The sequence below is a fragment of the Canis lupus genome, chromosome 4, assembly GCF_048164855.1.
Source record: "Canis lupus baileyi chromosome 4, mCanLup2.hap1, whole genome shotgun sequence".
Lineage (NCBI taxonomy): Eukaryota > Metazoa > Chordata > Mammalia > Carnivora > Canidae > Canis > Canis lupus.
In genome coordinates, this window is record NC_132841.1 from 87,431,437 (window position 1) to 87,459,006 (window position 27,570).

At 51.8% G+C, this 27,570-nt stretch overlaps 1 protein-coding gene across 6 annotated transcripts in view; it reads left to right on the top strand.

The window, feature by feature from the left end:
• Window positions 1–27,570, top strand: part of MYO10 (myosin X) — a 194,527-nt gene that overhangs the window by 66,202 nt on the left and 100,755 nt on the right. For all 6 annotated transcript variants that reach the window (XM_072825052.1, XM_072825049.1, XM_072825054.1 and 3 more), the window contains one exon: window positions 11,669–11,827. In XM_072825052.1, coding sequence (XP_072681153.1) covers window positions 11,669–11,827 — 159 coding nt within the window. The remainder of the gene's footprint in view (window positions 1–11,668; window positions 11,828–27,570) is intronic.

Genomic DNA, 27,570 nt, shown 5'->3' on the forward strand with positions numbered 1-27,570 from the left:
CCTGCCTGTGCCCCTTCTGGGCCAAGTACCTTATTCAAGTATTTGATAAAAACAAACAAAAACCCCACCATCAGCTTTACTGAGATATAATTCACACCCCATAGATTTACCCATTTAAGGTGCACAGCTCAGTTTTTAGTATATTTGCCGAGTTGTGCAGTCATCACCATGGTCCGTTTTAGAACATTTTTATCACCTCGCATGGATGCCTCGGAGCTGTGGGCAGCCACCCCAGCCGCCCCACCACGGGCCCTGGCAACCACCCATCTGCTGTCTTTGACTTGCTGCTCTGGACGTCTGGTGTAAAAGGCGTCCTAGAACACGGGCCCCTTCACCCCTTCACTTGCTCTCGAGGTTCCGCGTGTTGTAGCGTGCCTCGGGACTCCGGCCCCTTGTTCTGGGTGCTCTCCCACCGCTAGTCATACATGTATGCCGCGTGACGTTCATCCCGTCCTCTGTCGGTGGGCATTTGGGTTGCTCCCCCTTTCGGACTAAGAGAAGTCATGCTGCTGTGAACATTTGTGTTCAGCCTTTTGCATGGACACGGTGTGGTCTCACTTGGGTATATACCTAGGAGCGGAATTGCTGGCATCTGTGCTAACTTGGGGGACCTCAGACTCTTCTCCAGAGCAGGTGCGTCATTTGAGTTCCCTCTGGCAGGGGATTCACTCCCATCCTCCTAATGGCAGCGTCTGTAGCCAGCTGTCAAGACGGTAAGATAGCGTTACGTTATTTTAAAATATGGACAGTGATAAAAATAAGGTGGATTGATTCATTCTTAATGCACATCTTGAGAGGGAGTTGACTGCTCTGGGTTTGACGCAGCTTCTCTGGGCGTTCAGAGGTCCACAGGTAGGAGGCCGTCCCTTGGTGCACGTCCATCATTGCGTTCTTCATCGGTTTCCGTCAGCTCAGTCATGTGCGTGGGGTTGCGCGGTTTCTGGTTTCGGCCTTCTCCACGACCTTTGCCCCTGGAAAGCCGTTGGTGGCTGACGCCTGAGAGCCTGTGGGTGTGAGAGTTTGAGTGGAGGTAGGAGGGGGACGTGAGGCTTTCGTGTGTCCGGTCTGCGTCCGGGAGGAGCTGCTGCTCTCTGGTGGGAATAGTGACCATCTGGTGGCGATGGTGACAGTGTAGGGACCCCTTTGTCTTTATGGTTTTTTTAAATATTTTATTTACTCATGAGAGACACAGAGAGAGGCAGAGACCCAGGCAGAGGGAGATAAGCAGGCTCCATGTGGGGAGCCCGATGCGGGACTCGATCCCAGGGCCTTGGGGTCACGCCCTGGGCCGAAGGCAGGCGCTCAACCGCTGAGCCCCCCGGGCGTCCCGACTTTATGTTTTGACTCTGTCACATTCTGAGGGATTTGCAGAGATGCAAGCTTCTGATAAGGATTTCGCTCAGCAGGAAGGAAGGCCCTCCTGATGCCCTCTGGGAACGCTGCGGGGAGGATGATGCTGCTGACAACAGCGCGGCCGCGGTTACCCTCATGCTCGTGGCCCTCAGGATTCAGATTTCAACCCGATTCCCATAAGTTTCTAAACCTCAGGTGGTCTGGCTCTTAGGGCCAGATTTCCCACAGAGGGTGTACAGGGCTTTTATATCCTTCGGGTTCGTAGACCTTGGCGGAGAAACAAGTCCTTGTTGGCACTTTTTGGGGAAAGACACAGGAGCGGGAGAAGCAGGCTCCCTGCAGGGAGACCGATGCGGGACTGGATCCCGGGACCCCGGGGTCACTCCGTGAGCCCAAGGCAGACGCTCCACCCCTGAGCCCCCAGGCGTCCCCTAAATACGCTTCTTTTGAAGAGACCTTTGCCCCATTCACCTAGTGATCTCTTAGTTTTTCCAGTCAACAATCTTTCAGGCCTTCTGCCTCCTTTTCATCTTTCCAGTATTTCCAGTAGTTTGCTGCTGTTTCTAGAGATCTCCCTGGCAGGGCCGTGGGGTTGGCATGCAGGGGAGGTGTGGGAGCTCGTTACTCCACGCGGGCCTGTGGTGCTTTGTCTCTGGCTTTTCCTTATCTGGGGGCGTGTCTTCTCCTAGTTCTTTTACCCCCGGTTTGAGCCCCGCGGCTCTCGTGCGCCTGTGTAGACGTTCAGCCACAGTCTGAACTTCTGGCTTCGATCCGGAATCATCCCGGTTCTGCTTCCTCACTGGACTACATGCTTTGAGTTGTGTGTCCTCTCACTTGACACTGGGACGTGAGCGGCTGCAAGAAACCTGGAGCTTAAAGCTGGGACTCATAAGATTGTTTCCGCTGTTTCTCGACTCGGGGGCGGACGCGTGCTTGGCTCAAATAGGGCTTTTTCATTTCACTTAAGAGCAGCCAAGGACTTGCTGTCATTCGGCCGAGGCTGTGGCAGAGCAGCCAGTAAAGGACAGGTGTGGATTTCCGGCTCAGGCTTCGGGGCTGGGCTGGGGTGACCGAGGGGCGCCCGCCCAGTGATCTCAGCTCCGTGGCGGGGCGGCTGGCGTGTAAGCAGCCACCCGCGCCGGGCATTTGGCGAGGCAGCGAAGGCTCGGGGTTCCCGGGACGTGCCACCCGGGTCCTCACGACGGCCGCCGTTCGAGGACGGCCACACAGCCCCCCGACGGTGGTGGCATCGCGATTTGGTGCGGCCCCCCTTCCGGCCCCGTGCGGCTCCCCTTCCCGGCAGCGGTGCCCAGGACGTCGGCACTTCCAGCGTCCTCGCGGCGCGGCGCGGGACAGGAGAGGTTCTGGCCGAGGGGCTGCACGAAGAAGGGCACCCGGGCCGAGCTGGGCCAGGCGGGATGGGGGGAGGGCTGGGCGAGGGCGACCTGCAGGAGCCCAGGGCGGGTGACCGGGCAAGGGACACAGGACGGGTGGGCGGGAGGAACACCTCAGCCGGCGTGCTGGGACAGGTGGCAGGAGCCCCTCGGGAAACACGCTGCAGGGAAGCCACACTGAGATGATTCCTCACCTGGAGGTGACCGGGAGCAGAGAGCTGCCATCTGTGCGTGGCCAGTGAGGCCGCTGGTAGCAGCACGGCCACCAGCCCAACGCCGGGGTCCTTGCTGCGCACCAGGACCTGCACCGAGCCCTTCCCGTGCATCGTCTCGTTGCCATCTCCCTGCCCTGCGAGTGCAGGTGTGATGACCCTAACCCCACAGTGGGGAGCTGAGGGCGACACGCGCAGCAGCTAGAGGCTAGCGTTGCTTGGCCACTGGGCAGCACGGGGGCTTCAGAGCCACCACCGTCCACGCTGTTCAGACTTGAGCGGCATTTCCCTAAAAGGATCCTAGTTGATCCCATTTGGGGAAACCCCAGCCCAAGGAACCAGAATCTCACCTCTGAAAATTTCTTCCAGTTCGAAGTTACCAGTGCCAAGGAAATTTGAACCAGTGGGGGAAAATACTTTTTTAATCATTAAACTCAAAATTCAGCATCAAAAAACATTCCTCGGACTCTGATTTGAGAATGATCAGGTTCGTGCCATGGGACACGGGGGGCAGAAGCACTAACCAGAGCGCAGTGGTGGGGGTCGGATGAAGACTGCGAGGTGCCGGGGGAGGAAGGCGAGAGCAGATGGAGTCCGGGCGATGTTGGCCATCCAGGGTAGGGCTTGGGAAGGAGACGCGGCCGGCAGCGGGCGGGGGCTTTAGACCGACTCAGACTTCAAGCTTGGGAGCTGGTGATGAGGGTGTCATCCCTGAGAGAGGGGGAGGATGGGGGGAGGCACGGGGTAGGATGTGGAGGTCCAGTGTGTGGGGGGCGGGGGATAAAGATGCTTCTGAAACGTCAAGTTGGTTTGCAGTTACGGGCATGGAGGTCGTACACCGGAGTTCAGGTTCATGCGTCAGGGTCCAGGCTTCCGACTCAGAAGAGACGGATCAGAAAGGAGCCCTTGAACTTAGGACGAGGGCCAGGGCCTTAGGACCGGGAATGAGCAACCTCCGAAGTGAAGACTGGTGAACCAGTTGTCCCAGGCGCAGGGAGCCCGGAATCGGGGCCGTTGGGCTGTTACCCACCCGTGCCTCTTGCTTTGTGCTTTCTCTGGACTGAAGCTTAGCCCGCTCAGTACCAGTAGGTGGGAGGAGAAGCTCTTACTCCTTCCAAAGGCCAGTGACTCTGGGGGCGGGGGCACTATGTCATTTGTTAGTTTGCACAAGTAGCTCTACGACATTTTTTAAAATTAATTGAATCAGTTATTCATAGCCAGGTATGTTCAGTGATAGTGATTTTGATTGGACTGGATTTTTTTTTTTTTTTTAAGGCTAGAAATGTTTTGAAACTTGAGAAAATGGGAAAGGTAGAAAAGTATAAACAAAGAAACCTCTACAAGCATGTGGTCCGTTATTGGAGTTCTGGTATATTTTCTTCCAGACTTTTTAAAAAAATTATTTATTATTTATTTTTTAAAAGATTTTATTTATTTATTCCTGAGAGACGCAGAGAGAGGCAGAGACCCAGGCAGAGGGAGAAGCAGGCTCCCTGCAGGGAGCCCGATGTGGGACTCGATCCCAGGACCCCGGGGTCACCACCTGAGCCGAGGCAGACACTCAACCACTGAGCCACCCAGGCGTCCCAGGGTTTTGTGTGTGTGTGTTTAAGATTTTTATTTATTTACTCCTGACAAAACACACAGAGAGAGGCCTTCCAGGCTTTTCACATGCATTTTTAAAACTTTTGTAATTAAACTTTTTGTCTTGAGATCGTTGTAGTTCTACATGCATTTGAGCAATAATACAGAAGGATTCCATATACCGTTTACCTGCTTTTTCTCAGTGATGACATCTCGCACATCTCAAGCACAATATCACAGCCAGGGTCTTGACACAGAATGGAGACACAGAGCCTTTCCATTATCCCTGGGATCCAGCATGTGGCCCCTTGAAAGCACCTCCATTACCTTCTCACCCCCACGAGCTTCTCAACTTCTGGAAAAACCACCAACCTGCCCTCCATTCTCTATAATTTTGTCATTTCAAGAATCTTATATACATGGGATCATACCCTGTGTAACCTTCTGGGAGTGGCTTTTTCAGCTTTTGCTTTTTACACACAGAGCCGCTATAAATGCGTGTGTGTACATTTTTGTGCGAACGTAAGTTTTCATCTAGGTAGAATGAGTGCTCAAGAGTATAGTTGCTGGTGTGTATCTGTGTGCACACAGTTACTGGGGTGCGTATCTGTGTGCGTGCATTTGAAAAATTAAACATGGGATTATACTATGTGCATAGTATAATGTTACCATGATTTAGCATAACTGTGATGAAAAAATACTTGCATCGTGCTTTTTCTTGACCCTAGATTCTTCAAGGTGCAAAGACGGCCTTAACGCCTTGTGATGTACACGAGAGAGCTTTGCAAGGTGCTTCCTAACGCAGCTGGAGCAATGAGATTTTCTTCGTGCAGATTTTCCTAAAATCTTCTTTTTTTGAATAAAACAGTAGAATAGTCTAACATTTCTCTGCTCCGTCTTCTTTCTGTGGTCTCCTGAGGGAGCAGCAGAAACAGGCCAAGGCAGATATCAGCAAAGTAGGCCGCGTCCTCTTAGACAGCTTGTGCCAGGGACATAGGTCGGCACGGAGAGCCTCGAGTCAGTGGGGCTGGCCGTGGGGAGGCCCGTCTTTGGTTCCCATGACTGCTCATCTCAGCCGTGTGGGGGGACGCAGAAGCCTGAACCTCTGTCTTGGCTCATACTTGCAGTCATGAATTCGTGAGCCAATAAACGAACGAAAGAAGGAAATTAAATTAAGAGAGGCACCCGCCAGGAGCAATGAAAACCTGACGTTTTCGATCCCTTTGCACAGATCCGGCTGGCCTTGTCTGGGTTTTCTCTGGATTCAACACCGCTCCTCAATGTACAGGTTCCAGTGGTCCTAAAAAAACGTAGAACCAACCATCTGCTGATTCCCCCCCTTTGCTGACTCCCGGCATGCAGCTAGTCTCCGGGCTCGTGCCCGGGCTCCTGTGTGTGCAAAGACAATTGGTGTATTTCCTTTTAGAACCTTCTTCATTCTTCCTTGTGTTTTGCCCCTCCTCGTGGGATTAGGCACCTTTTGTTCAGCCCCCATTGGTGCCAATCACTGTGGCTCTTCCCACCATCATTTTCTTTAGCCTCAGTGATAATTCTGAGTTCTTGTTCTTCCCATTCCTATTTTGTAGGTGGAAGAAAAGCGTGGGCCAGAGCAGGTGTAAGTACCGTGCTCATTTTTCCTAAGCTCTCGGAAGCGTAGATCTAGGAGAAATGAACCCAGCCAGATCTGCCTCCGGTACTCCGAGGCCGTGCTGTGGTCATCACCACCGCCCCCCCCACTACCTCTCCATATACATTATGCCCACTTGGAGAGCCAGGACCGTTTGTTCCATGTTTGTTGAGTCTGTATCGTGGGCCAAGACTGGCCCCGGAGAACCGGGTAGGCATGCCTCTTGCCCTTGCAGAACTTTCGAACCACGGTTGGCAACACGTAATGGGTGTGAAATCAGTTCGGAGGCTCACAGCCAGCATTTAAAAGAAGCCGGAGAGAAAATATTGAGATGCGTCAAACGTCGTGACAGGTGTTTTCTGAAACTCTGTGCATAGTGGTTTACGGTATAAAACATTCCTAATGTTTTATATGGTCAAATGAGTTGGTTCCTATGGTTAAAACCATTCCTATGGTTTTATTTTATTTTATTTTTTTAAATTTTTATTTATTTATGATAGTCACACAGAGAGAGGAGAGAGGCTGAGACACAGGTAGAGGGAGAAGCAGGCTCCATGCACCGGGAGCCCGACGTGGGATTCGATCCCGGGTCTCCAGGATCGCGCCCTGGGCCAAAGGCAGGCGCCAAACCGCTGCGCCACCCAGGGATCCCAAAACCATTCCTATGGTTTTAATGGTCAAATGAGTTGAAAGAGACTGGCCTGGGGTCCCAGAGTGGCGGACCTGGACGTGATTTTCACACAAGATGACAGATTAGATGAGCGATTACAGGCTGTCCTGGGAGCTGGGAAGACCGTACACACAACAGAATGAGGAGGAGGAGGAGGCCGGCACCGTGTCCTTCGCCACATTGGCATCTCCTGAGAGGACAACCTCGGGGCCGAGACCTCAAGGGGAGTCGCAGGATGCGTGTGGCCTGGAAGGAGCTGGGCTTTCGCATCCGACCGTAATTCCAGGACGGTGGAAAATAGTAAGGCAGCTATGAGCAAACCCCAATGCCTAGACATCATCCTGGTCCTCGCCACCGTCACCCCCTTAACTTAGGTCAAATAAGGAAGAACCAGAAACCAAATTGCAGAGTATTGTCATGCCAATCTTTGGTTAACCTCTCTTCTATGTTTTTATTTCTTTGTTTCTAAAATATTTTTATACTTTATGAAAGGTCCTGTTTATAGACCTCAGCTTGTCCACATCATTTCTTCCCCTAGTGTCGACGCAGACCTCTGGTTGGTTGGCCTTTCTAGACCGCGGCATCTCAACATGACACTCTTGACATTTAAACTGAACGATTCAGTGCTGTTTCGCCACATTTCTGGCCTTTGGTGACCTGATGCCAGTAGCACCTGTCTCCTTCCCCCGGTTCTGACGACCAGAAATGTTTACAGACGTTGCCACGTGTCCCGGGGGCGGAGGAGGCAGGTGCTGAGTTGAGAACTACTCTCGCAGGAATTCTAGGATACAGTGAGAGGAGGTGGCCCAGACCGAGGATACCCTCCATCGCATCCGTCCATCAAGGGAGGACGTGCCAGGGTTCCTTTCTTTTTCTTTTCTCTTTAATTGGAAAAGTCAAATATTATGACTGGGGCTTCCAATGACTTGTAATAAGAGAAATCATGTGTATAGATTATAGAACCCTGTGTCACAGAGCCTCTTGCCCCCACGTGGTGGGAGCGTCCTTGCAGTGTAGGTGCTGTCCTAAGCTTAAAAGTAAAAGTGGGTTGACAGTGGCTCAGCTATTTTTTTTTAATCTAATTAATTGGCTCCTTTCCTTTAGATTTTTCCTGCAGAAGTGAACCCAGCGTTAGACAAGCCTTCCGAGTAGTTTTTCCGACACTCTTGGTTTCCTTGGTTCTGCTCCCGTGCCTAATCCGGTCTGGTCTTGTGACCGGTGGCGTGTATTTCTGTAACAGGAGCTATTTGTTCTGAGGCTGCATTTTCTCTAAATTGATTTCCTGTCTATTAATCTTCCATATTTTCCCCCACTTCTCAACCTTACCGCCTTTCTCCTAGTACATGCTCCGTTCAGGGAACTCCACGTACTCTGAGTTGGGTTTTTACGGAATACGTTTTGTTACTGTATTTTGGCTGCTGCTCCCCCCAAAAAAATTCCTGTAAAAAGAATTCCGTTCTTTAAACCTAGCGTTTTCCTGCTATTTGGGAATAATCTCCTGTAAGTAATACCCTGTTAATTGTTGCACATACCAATGACTTTTTTTTTTTACATACCAATGACTTTTGACGCTTCAAGGGACTCGCCTGAAAAATTCTTGAATAAGACCGTGGGTCTCATTAATCCTTTGAAATCTTTCTAAATTAAATCAGGTGCTCATTCAGCCAGCCCGCATCAACACGCTGCTGCAGGGGGCTGGATCCACGCCTTCCTCCGTAGGGTCTCTACTGCGTTGTTACCCTGACGGCGAGGCTGGCCTCATTCCTCCTAGAAAGTAACGTCTCTCGGCACTTAGTCCGTTTACCCACATTTATGTTCACAAACATTCATCACCATCTGTGATCGGTGTTTACTTGTGTATTTGGTTTTGTTTCCTTCCCCTCGTTGGAATGTAAGCTCTATTCCCAGTGCGCAGGCCACGCCAGTAAATACTTGGTTGAATGAATGGGTTTCCTTAATTTATGAGACCCTTCCTTCCTTAGCACCTGCCGTGTGCCACGTACCATTCGGAAGATCCTCACCCGTGTCAGCCCGGCTCTGAAGGGCTGGTCACCCCGGCCTTGCCTTCGCCAACACATTCTCTCTACTCTTCTCCTTCTCTGGAGATAATTAGTGTTTTGAGCAGCTGCTGGCCTCCGTCTTGGCATCGTGTTTTTATTGTTTCTGTTCACAGTCTCTTGTTTACGTGACCCTTATCTTCCGTCATGGTTCTGAGTCCTTGAGGGTATGGGAAGGATGGGTTCCAGTTCTCTGGGTTTCCCCCCCTAGGATGGGCACGTGCCCACGTTTGGCACACCATGTGCCCCTGCAGACCTGAGGCCAGGTGTGCGAAGGTGGGGAGCTGTGTGGTGTGTAGCCGTTTCCTCCAGTGCCCTTGTGCCCCGCTCTGGACTTGAGTCCACACGTGGTCTTGCTATTCCCAGGGCTTTAAAAAAGACACACGTTTATATACGACATCGATATTTCCTTGTGTATGTTATAGGTAGGGGTGTACATAAATAATCTCTTAATGTCTAAGTGTTGTCGTTGTGGACTATCTATGATCATTTCCAAAAGGCACATTCAGGATGAATACAGAAGACCGTCTGCAGAATCTGAATTCTTTCTATCCTCAAATTTGGAATTCTCCATATACTCAGAGACAGTTAGCAGGAGGAGTTGTTTCCACGTGGGGAAGGACTTGCTGATGACGAGTCTTGGGAGGGCTTGGGCAGGAGACAGGGTGCTGGCTTTGCTGCCCTCCTCTTTCCTGCAAGAAGCTTTCCCTGGGAATCGGAGCAACCATTCTGCCCCGGGGTTGGCGGGAGCTCTGAGCAAGCGCGGGGAGATGACGAGCCTCCCGAGTGTGCCAGGAGCAGAGAGGCGGCACGGGATTCTCTGCACTGCTCGGCTGGCCACCCTCACAGCCCCTGCAGGTGTGAGACCCAAGTACCAGCCCAGTTGTTGGTGTTTCCAGGAAGCCTGCTTGGGGCGCCCGGGTAGCTCAGTCGGTTGGGCGTCTGCCTTGGGTTCGGGTCAGGGTCTTGGGGTCCCTGGATCGACCGCCACGTTGGGCCCTCTGCTCAGCGGGGAGTCTGCTTGTCGCTCTGCCTGTCACCCCACTCATGTGCACTCGCACGCGCACTCTCTCAAATAAATAAAGTCTTAAAAAAATAAAGAAAAGAAAACCTGCCTGGATTAGCATTGTTGACATGTAGCAAGCTGGGGAAGAGTAGAGAATTTTAGCTGTTCCCTTCTGGGCCTTTCCAGATGCCCCAGGACAACTCCGAGCCTTGGTCTGAATCCCTCCCTTTAATTTTCTTCCATGGGGTCTGAGTTAGAGTGGAGGGTCAGTGTCCTAAACGTGCGTCCACACTCTTGAATGTTCCCGAGGGTTGTTTTCTTGAATACTGATCCTTGGCCATGGCCTGCCCCTCCGTGCACTCCCTGGGCAGCGCCCCGGCCTGTCCTGCCCTCCGGGTGCCTACGTGGCGGGGCTGGCTGGCAGGAGGTGGGCCACTGCGGCCGGCGCGTGTCCTGCGGGAGGTCTGGGCCCCAGGATGCAGCTGGGGACAGCGGCCGGCCTTGACAGGACATGGTCAGGTGTCCGCCCTCGCCTGGAGCAGTTTCTCAGGACTGGTTTCTACCAACTCTTGTGGTTACTGTGGCAGAGATGCCACGGCTGAAGTCTTATTTTTTTCCTCTAGAAACATAAAACATGCCATTTCTCATGGCTTCTGAAAACCATCGGATTGGTACTTTTGCTTTTCTTAGTGGGTCATTCTCGTCTGCAATAACATGCTATTTGTTGCCACGTAGGCAACCGGTCAACGTGTAAAAATAGAATTCCCCAGTCAGGAAGTCCTGCAGATAGTCTCCCAAAGTCATTCTGCGTCTGCGGCGCGAGTGAAGTGTGTGCGCATGCGAACGCGGTACATCTTTCACGTCGTTTAGGCCCCTGCTTTTTCTACCTTCGTGTTTTTTAGGGATGAATGTCACAAAAGTATAAAATGAATAACTGTGGAGTAGACGCCGCCGGATGATTGTTACGTACACGTGTTTGTAGGTGAAGCTGGCCAACTTTTGATCAATAGGTGGAGCTGACTTAATACGGTTAATCCTACACCAAGTCAGCGGTGGTCGAGAAGCGTGGAGTAGATTATGGAAATGCGTGTGAATTCAGGGCTCAGTCTTCTCCCATCCGAGCTCTGGCTTGTGCGTGCCACCGCACGTGTGCAGCACGCATCCGTGATGCTCGGAATTTTAAGGAAGACAGCTGTCAAGGACACCAACCGATTTTAAGTCCAAGAAGGGATTTAAGGACATTTTTAAAATATTCCTGTGATGATGTGTTCCAGCCTCTAAGCAAATACGTGTTTGAACAAATCCGACTGCGTGGTGAATTTATGTGACACTTGCATTGAAGAGCGGTTATCATGAAGTCTTGAAATATATCGTGTGATCCCATGTGAGATGTTACACAGTGAAGCCAAAGTACTTTCAAAAAACTTTGGTTAGGTGGGTTCTCCACCGTTACGGATTGATAGCGCTTGGAGAAACATGCAGAGCAGTGAAGCGTGAGTTTATGATTTGTGCGATTCCCAAGGGGTGGCTGCTGCGGGAACTGCTGTCGTTTAGGAACGTCTATTAGCGCTTGTCCTATGATAGCTTCCTTTAGAAGTAGATGGTGGCACAGAGAATGCAGAGGTTGTCTGCGGTGCGCTTTCTCTTGGCCAACTCAGGGTCTTGTCGCGGAAACTGTACTGAGATTGTACTTCAAAGTGGGGAAATGTCCGGGGACACTGTTCGTTGCTGACCACTAAACAGTGGGATTCCTTCTGCCCGCCAGGTATTCACTTACAAGCAGAGCACGATTACGCAGCAGAAGGTGACCGCTATGCACCCCACGACCGAGGAGGGCGTAGATGACATGGCCACTTTGACGGAACTCCACGGGGGCTCCATCATGCATAACTTACACCAGCGATACAAGAGGGATCAAATATACGTAAGTTCTGCTTTGATTCTCTCTAAAAATCCCTTGTGTGATTGTGAAGTTTTGTTTTCAACGAGTGTTTCCTGCCCTTTGAGACCGTCCACTTAATCTAAGTAAAACTGTGTTTTCAGGTGTTCAGCCCAATTAGAAACGTGGTCCAGGTCCAGTGAATCGTGTTCTTGTGTGTGTTGCCCTGATTTTATTAGAAGGAATTGCTTTATGCGTGGAAGGGTGATTTGACCCCCTGTGAGTGCATTCTGTCTTGGAAGGGTTCTCTTTTACGAAGAAGTCACCAGAGTGCTTGTCTTTCTCAGCTAAGGGCCAGGTGGAAAATGTGGATTTGCAAATAATAGCACCTCAAGCTCCAACTTTTCTCTCCTTTTCTTGATGTTTCTCCTTTTATGGATTTCTCACATTTTTTTTTCTGGCCCTGGAGCCCCTCCAGGGGAATATTTGGATTCAGGGAACCCATCTTTCTTACTTGCAGGGTTGCTGTTTTGAAGGGAGACATGTCCATAAAAAAAAGCAGGCATGCACATGTTTCAACTTTTGTGAAATGTGACTATATCTGTATTATACATGTAATATTTAGAAATCATTAAAAAATCATTTCTATAATATGTCATTACTTTTTGGCACTAAAGTACATACTTGAATTTATCTGTCAAGATTGCCCGGCGGATTTTATCTCTTTCATCTGCCTGCTTCCAAGTCCTCATAGTAAAGGGGTGAACTGCTTACCTATATTTTTTTCTTGTCAGGTTCAAACATATAGGTTTTAAAAAAAAAACCAAAATTTTGATATTGTGAAAACTCTTGATCTTTCAGTAATTTTTGTCCTTCAGCAGTTATGCTGAATTTTGCCAATGCACTGGTGATCCTGATGGGTCATGTCCGCCTTCATGGCAAGCTAGTAGATGCTCATGGAAACTCAAGGCCTGCTTGGTATTCTTGTGTCTCCAGTATATTGACCTTAGACCGGAAGAGGAGAGCTGGGCAATGAGAAATCAGTTGTTTGTGGGTTTACTGCTTAATTTTCCTCTGCTTTTTACACTGTGAAAGTGTCATTTTTGCCAGCTTGACCTAATGCTCGCCACATGTTCTCAAGCAGCCCTATGGAGAGAAACGCAGAGGGATTCCAGTCCTCTGCCGGCTGAGCTTCCTTACAGGGTCTTTAGATTACAGGATTTCCCATATGTTCTTCAGGGGAGGCAGCCTCTGTATGTATTTAGGAAGAAGCGGCCGTCTCTTGTGGGTTGTGCGTGTACTGGCAAAGCTCTGCTGTCTTCCCCTGTCAGAAACACCAGGGTGACCCGGGAACTCCCTGCTTCCCGCGGGGGGGCCAGCAGCGGGTCCCAGTTACTGTACCTGTGTGTGCGGTGTTGTTCGACGCTGCCTTGGTTTACATAGTAGTTTCCTCGCTCAGTTTGCCAAGGACTTATTTTGTCTTTCTTGAGCCAAGGACATTCCCAGGGCCCCTGGCGGCTGTGTAAGAAATGTCTGTAAAACAAAGCCCGTGCATATCAGAAATACCGTTCTAGTTGATGATAAAATGTGAAGCTGGGTTTAAAATTTCTTCATCGGTAGGTGTCTCGTTGGTGAGGATTTCAGGACTCGCCCTCTTCCCTCTTTAGGTGCAAGTTCTTACTCTACATTTATTAGTCAGGGAAATGTCAGTCCATTAAAGGGAAAAAATGACCCAAGCACAGCCTTTTAAAAGTTTTTTTTCAAAAAAATAAAAGTAAAAGTTCTCTCCCGGAGCACCTGGGTGGCCCAGTGGTTGAGCATATGCCTTGGGCCCAGGGCGTGATCCCGAGGTCCCGGGATCGAGTCCCACGTCGGGCTCCCTGCAGGGAGCCTGCTTCTCCCTCTGCCTGGGTCTCTGCCTCTCTCTCTGTGTCTCTCATGAATAAATAGATAAAATCTTTAAAAAAAAAAAAAAAGTTTTTCTCTCCCTCCTTTTGTGATGACGTTAAACCTGAGAGCTAAGCTGCCCAGTAGAGCCTGTGAATACCGTCTTGTTTCTTCCCCTGGAATGAAGGTCTTTTTCCTCCCCTTTGAGGGAAGAACATAGGATCCTGCACCTCCGGTTGCAGGTCGGCTCAGTACGAGGCCCTTCGCCCCTCTGAGGCGTGGGCGAGGTGTCCCGCGGCCGCCCCTTGGTCGTCCGTCCCCGCGTCGGGCGCGGCCCCTGCGGACAGAGGCCCCGCTGTGGGCAGAGCCGCGGCCGCGCTGCCCTCCCGCTCCGAGCCCGCCTGCCCAGATCTGTGAAGGGGGACACGACGCCGCTTGCTCGGAAGGTGCCGGGTCCGGTTTCCGCCGCGGGCACCGGTCATCGCCGCGGGCCGTGACCGTAGCAGCTTAAGAGGCCCGCTGCCCCCCGGCTCCGTGGAAGCACCGTCTGGGGGCGGGGGCCCACCCGCGCCCTCGGAGGCCGGAGGTCCCGTCGTCTGGCGGGCGGGCCACCGGCTGTTGGCAGGTCCCCACCTTCGGCCCTCAGAGCCAGCAGCGGGGACCGGGGCTCTCGCCGTGGGTCTCTCCTCCCGCCCCGTCGTCCCCTCTGCCGCCAGGACGTCCCCCCGCGGTCGGATGGGGCCCGCCGGGCGGGGTACGGGTGCATCCGGCACCTCCGGCCGCGGTCACATCCCCAGAGCTCCCGGCGGCCCGGTCTCGGCGTCTGCGGACTGGCCACGGGGATCCGGGGGCGCCCTGTCCGCCCCCCGCCCCTGAGGCGGCCCCCGCGGGTCTCCCCCGACGCCCCGGGTCTCGCAGCATTGGGTTTGTGGGCGGGAAACAGGTTGCTGTGAGAAGGCCCGGCCCGGCAGGAAGGCCTGCTGGCCTGTGTGAGGGCCCCGGCGCTCTTCCCCTTGGGGACCGGCCTTCCCGGACCCCACGAGCCGTCCCCCGCCGTCCCCAGCCGTGAACGGGGGACACAGCCAGGAAGCGCTAAAGCGCTCCGAGGAGACCGGTCCGAGTTGAGCAGGTTTCTCCACTCGCCCGCTCCTGGGCTCGGCGTCAGGAGCCTGTCGGTTTTTTAAGGTTTGTTTTCTAAGAGGGACGGGGCGTCCCTGACTGGGCTGTTCTCGAAGCAGGTGGCGGGCGAAGGCTTCTGGGACCTTTGCAGCTCTCCCCGCGTCCTCCTCGTCTGCACCCAGGTCTGTAGGAAGCTCCGCCGGACACTTGTCCTGAGTCCTCGAGGGCAGAACTGGGCGGCCTTCTCTGTCCGAGTGAGGGCCTGCGTGGCCCCGGCCCCGCTGCAGGTCCTTCTGGGATCGGACCCTGGTGAGAGCAGCTCCGCTCGAGCCACAGCCTCACCCCCTGATGCTGGGGTCCTTTCCTGGGATTTCAGGTTCCTGGCGCCTGAGGCCCCACCTGTCTTTCCCTCTTTGGCGACTCCCCCAGTCGCACCACAGCCCCCAGCCTGGGCCTCACCCCAGACCCCACCCGGAGCCCCCTTTCTCTGGGCTTCCCGCCACAGAGGCCGCTCCCTGGTTGCCTCTCCCTGGGAGAGGGTCTGATGAGGGCCCCGCGATCCCCTCTCCTCCTACCCGTCATGGGACCAGGAGGACAAGTACCCACCCCCGTTAGGTTCCTAGAGACTCAGGGAAGGAGCCCGGCACGTGTTTGTGGGATGACGAGGGGAGACAGAGGGCGAGGTAACCTGCGGGTGGACGAGGCCTGCGCTGCCGTGGGAAGCCCTATGTGGGGGGTGGGGTGGGTACGGCGGTGACGGGAGGGGCAGCAATGACACTTCAGAGGAGTGTACGAGCTGGCTCGGAGAGGCTGGTGGACACTGCACGTGAAGATGGAGCGATGGGAGCGGACTCGGGGTGATGGTCTCCCTGGGTTGAGGGAGTTCCTTTGCTCGTGGATTGTGGTGTGTGTTAGGGTTGAGCCCTCCGACAGGGCGGCCGGCTGTGGTCAGGACAGCCTAAGGCAGCGGTCCTCCACCGGGGGACTGTGCCAGGGGACGGTCGGCACTGCCCGGGGACACTCCTGGTTGCAGGGCCCAGGCTGGGGATGCTGACGTGTCCAGCGGGTGGGGCCAGGGATGCCCGGGACCACGCAGCAGAGCGGGACCTGGGCTGAACTGTCAGCGGTGGCGAGCTGAGAGGCCAACTGGCTGGACACATGCCCGCACCCCGCACCCCGAGGCCAGACTGGGTTCGCAGCGGCACCGGGCTGGGCGGGAAAGAGCACAGCACCTTTGTTAAGGGTTTTGGGGAGAGGATTTCCCAGAGGTAGAACTTAGACGTTGGTAGGGGTGGAGTACATGGACCGCAGAGGGCAAGTGGCGCAGAGCGCATGGGGTCTAGCCTGGGCACAGGGGTCGGGAGGAAAGGGGGAGGATGCTGGGGGAGGGCGGGCAGCTCTGGTGGCCACCAGTCTCGGGAAGCCCTAATGGCCGTGAGGACCCGGGCCACGGTCCAGGCAGCTCCTCTGGGAGGGGATGCTGGGGCCGGAGCTGCTTCGGGATGCCCATCTTGCTGTACCCTCAGAGCCTGGGGGGTTCCACGTTATTGGGGGCCCTGCACGTGCACACGGTGGGGACAGGAAAGCGGGGCTTCCACTGTGGAGAGCGCAGGCCCCGTGTCCGCCCCGCAGCCCATGCTGTGGCAGGGTGTCGTCCTCCTCTGGGGGACACGCAGGGTCTCCGTCCTGGGCTGTCACGCACTGGGGCAGGTGCGTGGAGGGCTGTGGACTGGACCCCGGGAGGCCGTGCTCTGGCTGTGGGGTCGGGTCCCAGGGAGGCCGTACTCTGGCCGTGGGGTCAGGTCCCAGGGAGGCCGCGCTGTGGCCGTGGGGTTGGGTCCCAGGGAGGCCGCGCTCTGCTGCGCCGGGACCCTGGCTCTTTTGCTGGTCCTGCCGAACAGTGTGGAGATGAGCAGCTAACGACCCACTTGGAGAAGCGGCCCGACTAAAGACACACGCTGATATCAGCGCCCACAATTCTTCACAGCTAGCGTATTTTTTTTTTTAAGATTTTATTTATTTATTCATGAGAGACGCAGAGAGAGGCAGAGACACAGGCAGAGGGAGCAGCAGGCTCCATGCAGGGAGCCAACGTGGGGCTCGATCCCGGGTCTCCAGGATTAGGCCCTGGGCCGAAGGCAGACGCCAAAGCACTGAGCCACCCAGGGCTTCCCCGCAGCTAGTGTATTTTTAGGTTGTTTCAAAAACCTCCTCCCTGGGCTGGGTGGCCTTGCACCCTGAGTCTGTAAGCGTGCGGGACGATGTTCCCGAGTGACCTGGGAAGCCTCCTCCTTCCTGCGGAGTGATGTGTTGCCAGCAGCCAGCAAGAGACCTGCTCGCGGAGCAGACAGGTGAGCCGCGTTCACCCGTGGGTCCTGGGCCGCCAGCCGGGGAGGCCTGGCCTAGATGGCCGTGACTGCTCCCACGCGCAAATCTAACTCTGAGGGGAGTTTTCCCAGAGTAGACTGTCTCTGGATTCCTTTCCGGCCCCTTCGGAAGCCCATGTCAGGTAGCCGCGTGCCTCTCGGATGCCGGGATGGCCCGGGCGCCGGCGGTTAGCAGCCTCCGCGTGCGCCTCGTGTGGGGAACAGCTGAAGGCTGTGTGGTTTGTCGGGGCCTTTTTTTCACATGAAATCAAGACTGGTGTTGCCAAAAGATGATTGTAACCATCTGTCTGACTATATGTATTTTTAAACTTCACCAAACATTCATACTCTTGAGTGGCCACTTCCACATCAGCACATGATGGTGGCAATTAGGGACGTTATTTTTATGATTTTTTTCTTCCATTCCTGTCTCTTTTGGGTCTTTTTTTGGGTCAGATTCCTTTCAACAAGGAGGAAATTTTAGACAGAAGTTTACTCAAATTAAATGGAAACGTCACTTGTAAGTTTAAGAGCTTGTCTTCAGCAACAACTTGACTTACCTGTTGTAATCTAGTTTTCATCAAACTTGAATGCTTAACAGTCTTGTTCATTGTTCAAAAATGTTATAAATTTTTAAATTGGATAACAACAGCAGTTTCTCTTATATAGAAGGTACTGGACACAGAGCACTAGAACACAGTGGAAATGTGAATTTATCTGGTAGATTTGTGGTCAAATCATGTGCTCCCAGTATATCTACGTTGATACAGCCCCACCTGTGTGCCAGGCTGGGCGCTAAGCTCTAAGGCTGCAAAATTACTCTTGTTCAGAGTAGTTATTTCTTGGAAGATTGGATAAATGAAAGACTTTGCGCCTCCAAGACCTCATAGTTCACTGGTGAAGACACACAGGCCAACCGTTGACAACTGCCCAGGGTGACACTGAATGTGATAAAAGTACTTGGAACATAATGAATGGGCATCCAAAGGAGGAAAAAAAGGAAGAGGTCAGACCACGATTACCAGCAGAAGCACGAGTCCTGCTGAGTTTTGAAGTATTCATAGGGGACTTTGGCCACGAGGGAGGCTGGCCTATTTCTAGCAGAAGATCAGCGTATTTAAAGACATGAACTAGTACGGCACATTCGTCCAGCTGTAGGACATTCCAGATGCTGAAATGTCGCATGCAGTCATCTGGCAAGGTGGTCAAGAGCAGGTGAGGAAGGGCTCTGTGTACAAGTGAACAAGTTCGAATATATTTGTGAAGGCTGCGTGCGACAGCTTGAACCTGAGTTCCCGGAAAACTCGCTCTGGCTGCAGGGTGACGGATGAGTTCAGCAGACATCCAGTCTAGGACCAACGAGCAGAATGGGAAATGATGGGGTTCCAAACCAGATGGGGGGAGTTTGAGTATGGAGGACACTGAGAGGAAGATTGTAGGGTTTGTGGGGGCAAGTAGGCTGAATTTCTATAGGATGACTCCCAGATTTCTGGATTAACCCTTTGGGTTGACCATGGTGCATTTATCAAGATGCCGCTAAGTGAAGGGAGCCTGGATGGCTCGGTTGGTTAAGTGTCTGATTCTTGACTTTGGCTCAGGTCACAACTTCAGGGTTGTGAGATGGAGCCCCGTGTCAGGCTTCACGCTCAACGTGCAGTTGGCTTGAGATTCTCTCTCCCTCTTCCCTTCCCCTGACTCACGTGTGTGTGCTTGCTTGCACTCTCCCTCTCAGTAAATAGATAACAACTTTTTTAAAAGGTGTCACTAAGTAAAAAGAAACAGGTGTGTTGGGGAGCTCAGCCTTGTCCATGTGAGTCAGAGCTAAGGGTCATCCAGGTGGAGATGTCCAGTGGGCCATTGGGCGTATGGACCTGTGATTTAAAACTGAAGCTGCGTTCAAGATAAAGATAACTGCTGTTGGTAGTTCAGGTGATCAAGACGGAAGGAAAGTAGAGAATGGTGGATGGGAGATGTATTCACGATCGCATGGGGAGAAGCAGTTGTGGTTTTCATTTTCCCTAACGAAAACAATACACAGCTCTGGGTTATGTAGTATTTGCACGTAGCAATCATGTGGGTGGACAGAGGGCGTGTGTTTATGACTGATCACAATCTTAGGCCCAGAGGGGGTTAAGTCATGTTCCAGGGAAGGTGGCTCTGGGCTGAGGAGCCCTTGGGTTCCGATGACCAAACCTTGTTGTATAGACTGTTGGTTCCCATGGTTGAATAGTGTCTTCCTAATGGTAGCACGGATCCCTCGGTGTCTCGGAACAGAGTACGTCTGAGGCCACTGGGTCACCTTTCTTTTTCTGAGTTCTACCTGTTTTTGAAAATCTTGAATTGGTAGACTTTGGGTTGAAGAAATGCAGCGAGTGAGTTTCTTCCAACATTTTTAAGCAATATGTACTGCAGCTGTTCCAGATTATTAAAATGGGCAAGGAAATGTATTTTTTGGTGAGTTATGTGGAACTTTTCTGACTAGGAAGATTTGTTATGTGCTTCAAAATAGAGCATTCTTTCTATTTCTGAAAAGCCATGAAAATGACCAAGCTATTTATCCTGGTGGAAGTTGGAATCCAGTATGAGGAGACCAGTACCTGGTCCCACCCTATGTTTCAGAGCTTCACGTGTCCGGAGTCTGAAGAGGCATAGCATCGTCCTGGCCATTTCTGGAGCCGTAGTCATACCTTTTTATAGAGGGATAAATGGTGAGACGTAACAAATGTGTCTCACAGCTCTTGGGATTTCTTACCACATGTGATCTGTGTTTCACCAGGTAGTTAAGAGGGTCAAAGAAGAGCCTGGTTGTAGATTAACTGGCCAGTCACCATTTTTATTTCTATTTCTATTTGAACTTCGCTTACCCAATGCTCTCTTATCCGTGCAGCCTTTGTTTTGGTGATAAAATAACCCATGCAGAGCGGGATGTGTACAGTAGTGGGGGAAAGATAAGATGCCCTTGGCCGTAATTATTTATATTGCTGATAGACCTCTAAGACTTCACCTAATTTGTCGTCCTTTGAATAAGCTCTTAAGAACTACTGCTCTTTTTATTTTTTTTAAGATTTTATTATTTATTCATGAGAGACACAGAGAGAGAGGCAGAGACACAGGCAGAGGGAGAAGCAGGCTTCCCCCAGGGAACCTGATGTGGGACTCGATCCCGGGTCTCCAGGATCACACCCTGGGCTGAAGGCAGGCACTAAACCGCTGAGCCACCTGGGGATCCCAAGAACTACTGCTCTTGTTGCCACGTTGTCTTGTGCTTCTGTTTCGTGGAGGTTCAGAAGGGCCACTTGGCACGAACACGGGCAGGAACAACAAAAACTCAGTAACCGAAGCCCTCGCGCCCCCGCCCGCACAGCTTCTGTAGCTGTAGAGAGAATTCATTAGGAGTCAGGCGACTGTCTCCCCTTTTGGGAGCCACTCAGACTCTCTTCTCTCATATCCCAGGTGGGGGGACCCCGAAGGTGGGGGACTCTGTTGGAGGGTCAGGAGTTCGTGTGTCACGCAGGAGCTTGGATTGAACATGCCGGTCTACGTTGGGAAATCTGAGTGAAGCCAGGGCAGGAGACGGACGGGAAGGAGATGGACCCTGGGGTTTGTTGAAAGACTTACACACGAGGTGTGGAGGCATTGGGCCTGGGTAGAGAGCTGGACGCAGTCTGCAGGGGTTCCCGTCCTGTACGTGGGCAAGCAGCAGAGGCGGCCACCACACACCCGCAGTAGGGCACGCCGGGGACCCGGTTCCTGCCCTTGATCTCACACCCGGGCTCTGCGACTGCAGGGGCAGCATGTAGCCGTCCCTTCCTGTGTCAGAGGAGACCCAGCCGTGGCCTGTGGCCTGCCCACATCTCAAGGATGTGTTGGAGCAAATGAGGGCTGTGAAGACGTGTCTACGTGGGTGGGGCTGTCCTCCGTGTCCCACAACCATGAAATTGTTGCTTTGGAAACATGTAGGCTTGTCATTTAAAATCTGGTGACAAGGGCAGCCCAGGTGGCTCAGCGGTTTAGCGCTGCCTTGGCCCCAGGGCATGATCCTGGAGACCCAGGATCGGGTCCCACGTCAGGCTCCCTACATGGAGCCTGCTTCTCCCTCTGCCTGTGTCTCTGCCTCTCTCTGTCTCTCATGAATAAATAAATAAAATCTTTAAAAATAAATAAATAAATAAAATCTGGTGACAAGACTTTTAAGAAATGTCTGAGGCCGTTAGTGAGAAGGTGAAGTAGTAAAACTTGGGCATGCATGTTGGACGAGCCTGGTTAACCTCCGGTACTAAATGGAGGTACTTAGATTGGACAGGCGTTTTTAAAAATTATTTTTTTTAAGTTTTCACTTAAATTCAAGGTATGCAAGAGGCATTTTTAACTCTGAATGGCACAAAATTGCCCGTAATCTTAAAAAATAAAAATAAGGACACCTGGCTGGTGCAGTCGGGTTAAGCATCTGACTCTTGGTGTTGGCTTCGGTCATGATGTCAGGGTCCGGAGATCCAGCCCTGTGTCGAGCTCTGGCTTCAGTGTGTGGAGTCTGCTTCTCTCTCCAGTGTTCTGCTTCTCCCCCTTGTGTTCTCTCTCTAAAATAAATAAATCTTAAAAAAGAATAATGAAAGAACTTTAAGAAATAAAAGATTGGCTTCTCTATGCATGCCAGCCAGACACACATTTTTATATATTTCTTCTTCTTCTTCTTCTTCTTTCTTCTTTCTTCTGCCTTCTTCTTCCTTCTTCTTTTTTCTTCTTCCTTCTTCTTTCTTCCTCTTCTTCTTTTCAGATTGAGTTTGATTCAAATTAGGCCTAGTCGTTTGCTGGTATGTGGGAGTCCAGCTATTGAATTCACTATCAGCCACAACCTATGTACTTATTAATATTTGAGCTCTGATGAGATTACTTCATCCCTGAAAGTCTAAATGCCTTTTGTCCTCTCCCTTAGTAAACAGTCTGTAATTTGTTGCCAGGATATTTTTGTTTCTCAATTTGGGTTAAAATTGTCTGAAAATGGAGTATGAAGCTTCTTGTTATTTACCCTTAATTCTGTGCTTGTTTTCAGATCTTTCCTTGATCTTACAAAAAAAGAGATTTATGTATTCTATCAGTACCAAAATTCTCAATATATTTTTTAAATATTTTATTTATTCCTGAGAGACTCAGAGAGAGGCAGAGACACAGGCAGAGGGAGAAGCAGGCTCCCTGTGGGGAGCCCGATGCAGGATTCGATCCTGGAACCAGGGATCACTCACTTGGCTGAAGGCCGATGCTCAACCACTGAGCCACCTGAGTGTTCCACAATATTAATCTTTTAAACTTTTAAAATGTTTGTCATCAAACACACACAAACTTTTGTCATCCTAACCATTTTAAAGCATACGCTTTGGTAGCGTAGTGTACATTCACACTGTTGTGGATCTTTTAGAACGCTTAAATCTTCAGAACTAGAACTCTGTGCCTGTTAAGCAACTCCCCAGGGCGGCTGGACGGCTCATTCAGTTGAGCGTCTTGGTCTTGGTTTTGGCTCATGGGTCGTGGGATCGAGCCCCGTGTCCGCTCTGTGTTCAGCCAGGAGTCTGCTTGAGGATTCTCTGCTTCTGCCCCTCCTCTCATTTACGTGTGCACTTTCTCTCTCTCTCTCTAAAAATTAATCTTTCAGAAGAAAAAAAATTAAAAACAAGTGCCCCATCCCCACTCATGCCAGCCCGCGGCAACTGCCATTCCACTTTTCTTCTATGACTTTGACTGCTGTTGGTCCATCATTTCAGCAGAATCATACACTGTTGTCCCTTGGGGCTGGTTTCTTTCACTTAGCATAATGTCCTTAGGGCTCAGCCACGTTGTGTATGTCAGAATTTCCTTCCTTTTTAAGGCTGAACAACACGCCACTGTATGTGCATTTACTACAGTTTGCTTATCCATTCTTCCATTGGTGGACATGTGGGTTGCTAACGCCTTTTAGCTATTGTGTGATATTCTTTTATAGGCCCCGGAGAATGTCAAGTTTGAAAAGCCATTCTTCACTCAGTAGGAATACAGCGAAGAAAATAAAGTGCTTGGAGAACATTGATTTAAGGAAAACCTTGAACAGATTCAAGACCTGTTATAGGGCACCTGGGTGGTTTAGTCGGTTAGGCGTCTGCCTTTGGCCTGGGTCGTGATCCCACAGTCCTGGGATGGTCTCGCATCAGGCTCCCTGATCCTCGGGCGTCTGTTTCTCCCTCTGCCCCTCACTCGTGCTCTGCTCTCTCACTCTCTCTCATTCTCTGTGTGTCTCTCAAATAAATAAAATATTTAAAATTAAAAAAAAACAAGACCTGTTAATCTGCTTAGTGTATTTAATATGGTTTAAACTGTAGGGATTTTCTTTCTTTCTTTCTTTCTTTCTTTCTTTCTTTCTTTCTTTCTTTCTTTCTTTCTTTCTTTTTTCTTTCTTTTTTCTTTCTTCTTTCTTTCTTTCTTTCTTTCTTTCTTTCTTTCTTTCTTTCTTTCTCTCTCTCTTTCTTTCCTCCTTTCCTTTCCTTTCCTTTCCTTTCCTTTCCTTTCCTTCCTTCTTTTCTTTCTTTCTCTTCTTTCTTTCTTTTCTTTCTATTTTAGAAAACTCTACCTCTACAGAGTGGAAAGGACCCCAACAGGAGTACCTGCCTTCTTAGAGTCACATCAGAATATAGCCATATACCACTGAATGCCCCGTCTCTCAAAATCCGGTGCAGCTCTTTTATACTTCAGTGCTCTCTCTGCACCCAGCAAGGGTCCTGAGCATTGTGTACACAGAGGACTTCAGCTCGTCGTCTGGCGTAGAGATGCAGACGTGCTCAGGGGGTGCAAAGAGCTGTCCCGTGGCTGACGACAGGCAGCTCCTACCTTCCTATAATGGTGAAGGTGTGAAGCAGTTGAAATGCAGATCACTTGCAACATAGGTCTTCATCTCATGTGTTATGTGGAGTGGGCAACGCGAAGTAAAGTAGAAGCCTGGCTTGGTATCTCCCATTAACCCCACAGCAAAGCGGCCTCTTATCCGCAGGTTCTTCTGGCACCTTCAGCCATTCCTCCAACACAGCAGTCTCAGAAGGAGAAGCCTTCGTCCTTTTATTCCACAGGTCAAAGCCACCGCAAATGTCGCCACTGGGGTGCCTGGCAAGGTGGACAAGCTGCATTTGGAGGAGCATTCGGGAGCTCAGGGTCTGGGGTAGGTGTTAGTGGAGAGGAGAAGACTGTGTCCACCCCCTTCAGGGTGGGCATCATTGTCATAGGCTGAGAGACTGAAGAAGACCAAAAATTGAGCCCCTGGGTAGCTCAGGGGGTGACCCCGGGGTCATGGGATCAAGTCCCGCACTGGGCTCCCTGCAGGGAGCCTGCTTCTCCCTCTGCCTTTGTCTCCATCTCTCTCTCTCTGGGTCTCTCATAAGTTAATAAATAACATCTTAAAAAAAAAAAAAAGACCAAATATCGTTGAAAGAGTAAATTTAGGTACACTACCCTGGGTTTGACAGGCTCGTGTTGTCCATTTCCCGTTTTCCATCAAAATGGGGAAAGTCAGGCTTTCTTGCATAAAGTGGGGAAGGTCTGTTTTTAGTGATATTTATATGAAACCGTCCTCTCGACAACGTACGAGGGACCACGCGTTCGTCACGGCAGCCGGCTAGACTGAAAGTCGAGGAATGTATTCTCAGCCTCCTGCTGTGGAGCCACGCGAAGGTCACTGTTGCTGTAGGAAGAGCGGCGACCGCCAGAGCCGTGGCGGTCATTGGGCATGAAGAGTGTCGTCCAGCTGCCCCCGCGTGGCATGCTGGCTTCCCCTCGAATTCTGGGCCTCTCAGGGCTCTTGCTGGGAGTGTCGTGCTTGGCAGCGCGCCTGCTTCTCTTCCCTGCTGAGGTCAGGGTGGTGACTCGCCCGCGGAGGCACGCGGACAGGTGTTGGGAAGGCTCCTCGGAGCCGCCGGTGCCGTGGGACCTCCGTGTGGGGCCAGCTGCGCGGGCACGACTGTTGCGCGGCCTCGGGGGGCCCGGCAGGTGCCACGGGCGGTGCTGCAGCTGCCCCCGAGCTGGACGCCCGCTGTTGGGCATCTGGCTGCCGCTTCCCCGGGCCTGCTGGCAGCGAGCGGGGCCCCTGCGTGCCCCGCCACACTGTCGTCCTAACACCTCGTCCGCCGCTTCCCCGGCCACTGAGCTTCACTTCAGGCAGGCCGAAGATCCGTTTTGGATGCTGGGGCCTCGACTTTGCCAACAGGCTTTTAATGCCCTCGGATTTCCCACCCCCGTGTAGATAGCGTGTCATCGCATGCAAGACACATGACCCCCTGAGCCACGCGGGGTGACCAGTGGGGTTGCCCAGCCCGGCCGGGGGTAGCCTGCCTATGCGGTTTTCACCGAAATCATCGCTTTCAAAGTCAAGGTTTGTGGAAAGGCTGATACTGTTTATGAGTCAATCGATACTTTTTTTTTTTTAATTTTTTTTTTAATTTATTTATGATAGTCACACAGAGAGAAAGAGAGACGCAGAGACACAGGCAGAGGGAGAAGCAGGCTCCATGCACAGGGAGCCTGACGTGGGATTCGATCCCGGGTCTCCAGGATCGTGCCCTGGGCCAAAGGCAGAGGCCAAACCGCTGCGCCACCCAGGGATCCCCAATCGATACTTTTTTAAAAGAAAGGCTCATCTCCCAAAATTTTATTTTATTTTATTTTTATTTTTTCTCTCCCCAAATTTTATAACAACGACACAAATGTGTTATGACAAGGTGCTCAAAATTGTCAAGACATGCACTGGGCATGTCATTTCTTAATTTTGTTTTCTTGGTTTTTTGGTGTTTTTTTTCTTCTTGACTTTAAGTAGGGTCCACACCTAACCGAGGGCTTGAACTCACAGCCCTGAGGTCAAGAGTTGCATGCTCTCCTGAGCCAGCCAGCCAGGTGCTCTGGGACATATCCTTTTTTTTTTTTAAGTGCATTAATCATGGGTTAATATCCTAATATTAATTAAATCTGATACTCAGCTTGATACCGTGTGCTCTTACATTTTATTTGTAACCGAGAAAGAGGATTGCTGTGTGCCTACCTGGCAGTTTTAAGAGAGAAGGCATTGTCTTAATTTCTGCCAAAGTAGGAAGAAAGTAAGAACCCATTTCAACAGAAAATGACCAGCTTTGGTATTTCTAGAATAAAAATAAAAATCAGGGCAGCTAGCTGGCTCAGTCAGAAGAGCAGGCAATTCTTGGTCTTGGGGTCATGAGTTCGAGTCCCATGATGGGTATGGAAATCACTTAAACTTTTTAAAAAATCCTTAAAAAAATAATCATACGGCTACCAATCCTCTGCCAAAAGGTAGAAACAGATCTGAGAGTTTAGACAAAGTTGTGGCAGGTGCAGCCCCCGTGCCCCAGCAATGCCCGCCTGCCTCGCCCCTGCAAACAGCTGACATAAAGGAAGGCCGGGCACCCAAGGTCATAGCGTGGGTGGGGGACGCCCCCCGGGAGTTGGGTGGCTCTCGGTGGTCCTTCAGAAGTAGGACCGATTCCTTCCGCAGAGGATGAGCAGTTTCCATCTTCCTTCATGGCCACAGCTCTGCCACGGTGCCTGGCTGGGGGAGTGGGGCTTCTGAGGGTTGAGCTTTCCCAGGACCTGCATGGTCACCCAGTAACCCGCTGGATCTTTTCCTGTCGTTTCTTCAAACTGAGCTGAAATGATTGCAACAGAGAGCCCCCTACAGGAAAGGGTCGAATCGGTGTGTGTGGTACACCCACGTGGGGTGCAGCCGGCACCCGGGTCCAGATCCAGAGTGTCTCCATCACCCTGCGTGGAAACCCTGTCAGCCCCCAGCAGCCCCCTGTCCTCTCCCCCTGCCCAGAGTCCCTGCCCCCGTCCGTGTGTCTGTGCGTATTTCTCTTTTCAGACACATGGACTTTGGTGTCTGGCTTCCTGACCTCAGGGTCGTGTCCTCAGAGTCCCCCCCCCCGGCAGCAGTGTGGGCGCCACATTCCTCCGGCGGCTCAGGAGTGCCCCCCTGTGTGGACGCACCCCGTCTCATCTACCCCTGCCCGTCGGATACTCGGTGTTTGGGTTGTTTCCCCCCAGGCTCGTGTGATACGCTGTCCTGGGGGCACTGCTTGAACTCTTTTGGTTACAGACCTGGGACTGGAACCGTTGGTCATACGGTGATAACTCGTTTACGTTTTTAACCTTTTTGGTTCAAACTTTTTTTTTAAAGATGTTATTTATTTATTCATGAGACACACAGAAAGAGAGGCAGAGACACAGGCAGAGGGAGATGCAGCTCCCCACCGGGGGCCGATGTGGGACTCGATCCTGGGACACCGGGTCACGCCCTGGGCCAAGGCAGGTGCCCCACCGCTGGGCCCCCGGGCGTCCCGGTGCAGACTGTTTCTCAAGGGCACCACAAAGCGCCCTACCTTTGACGACGGGTCCATG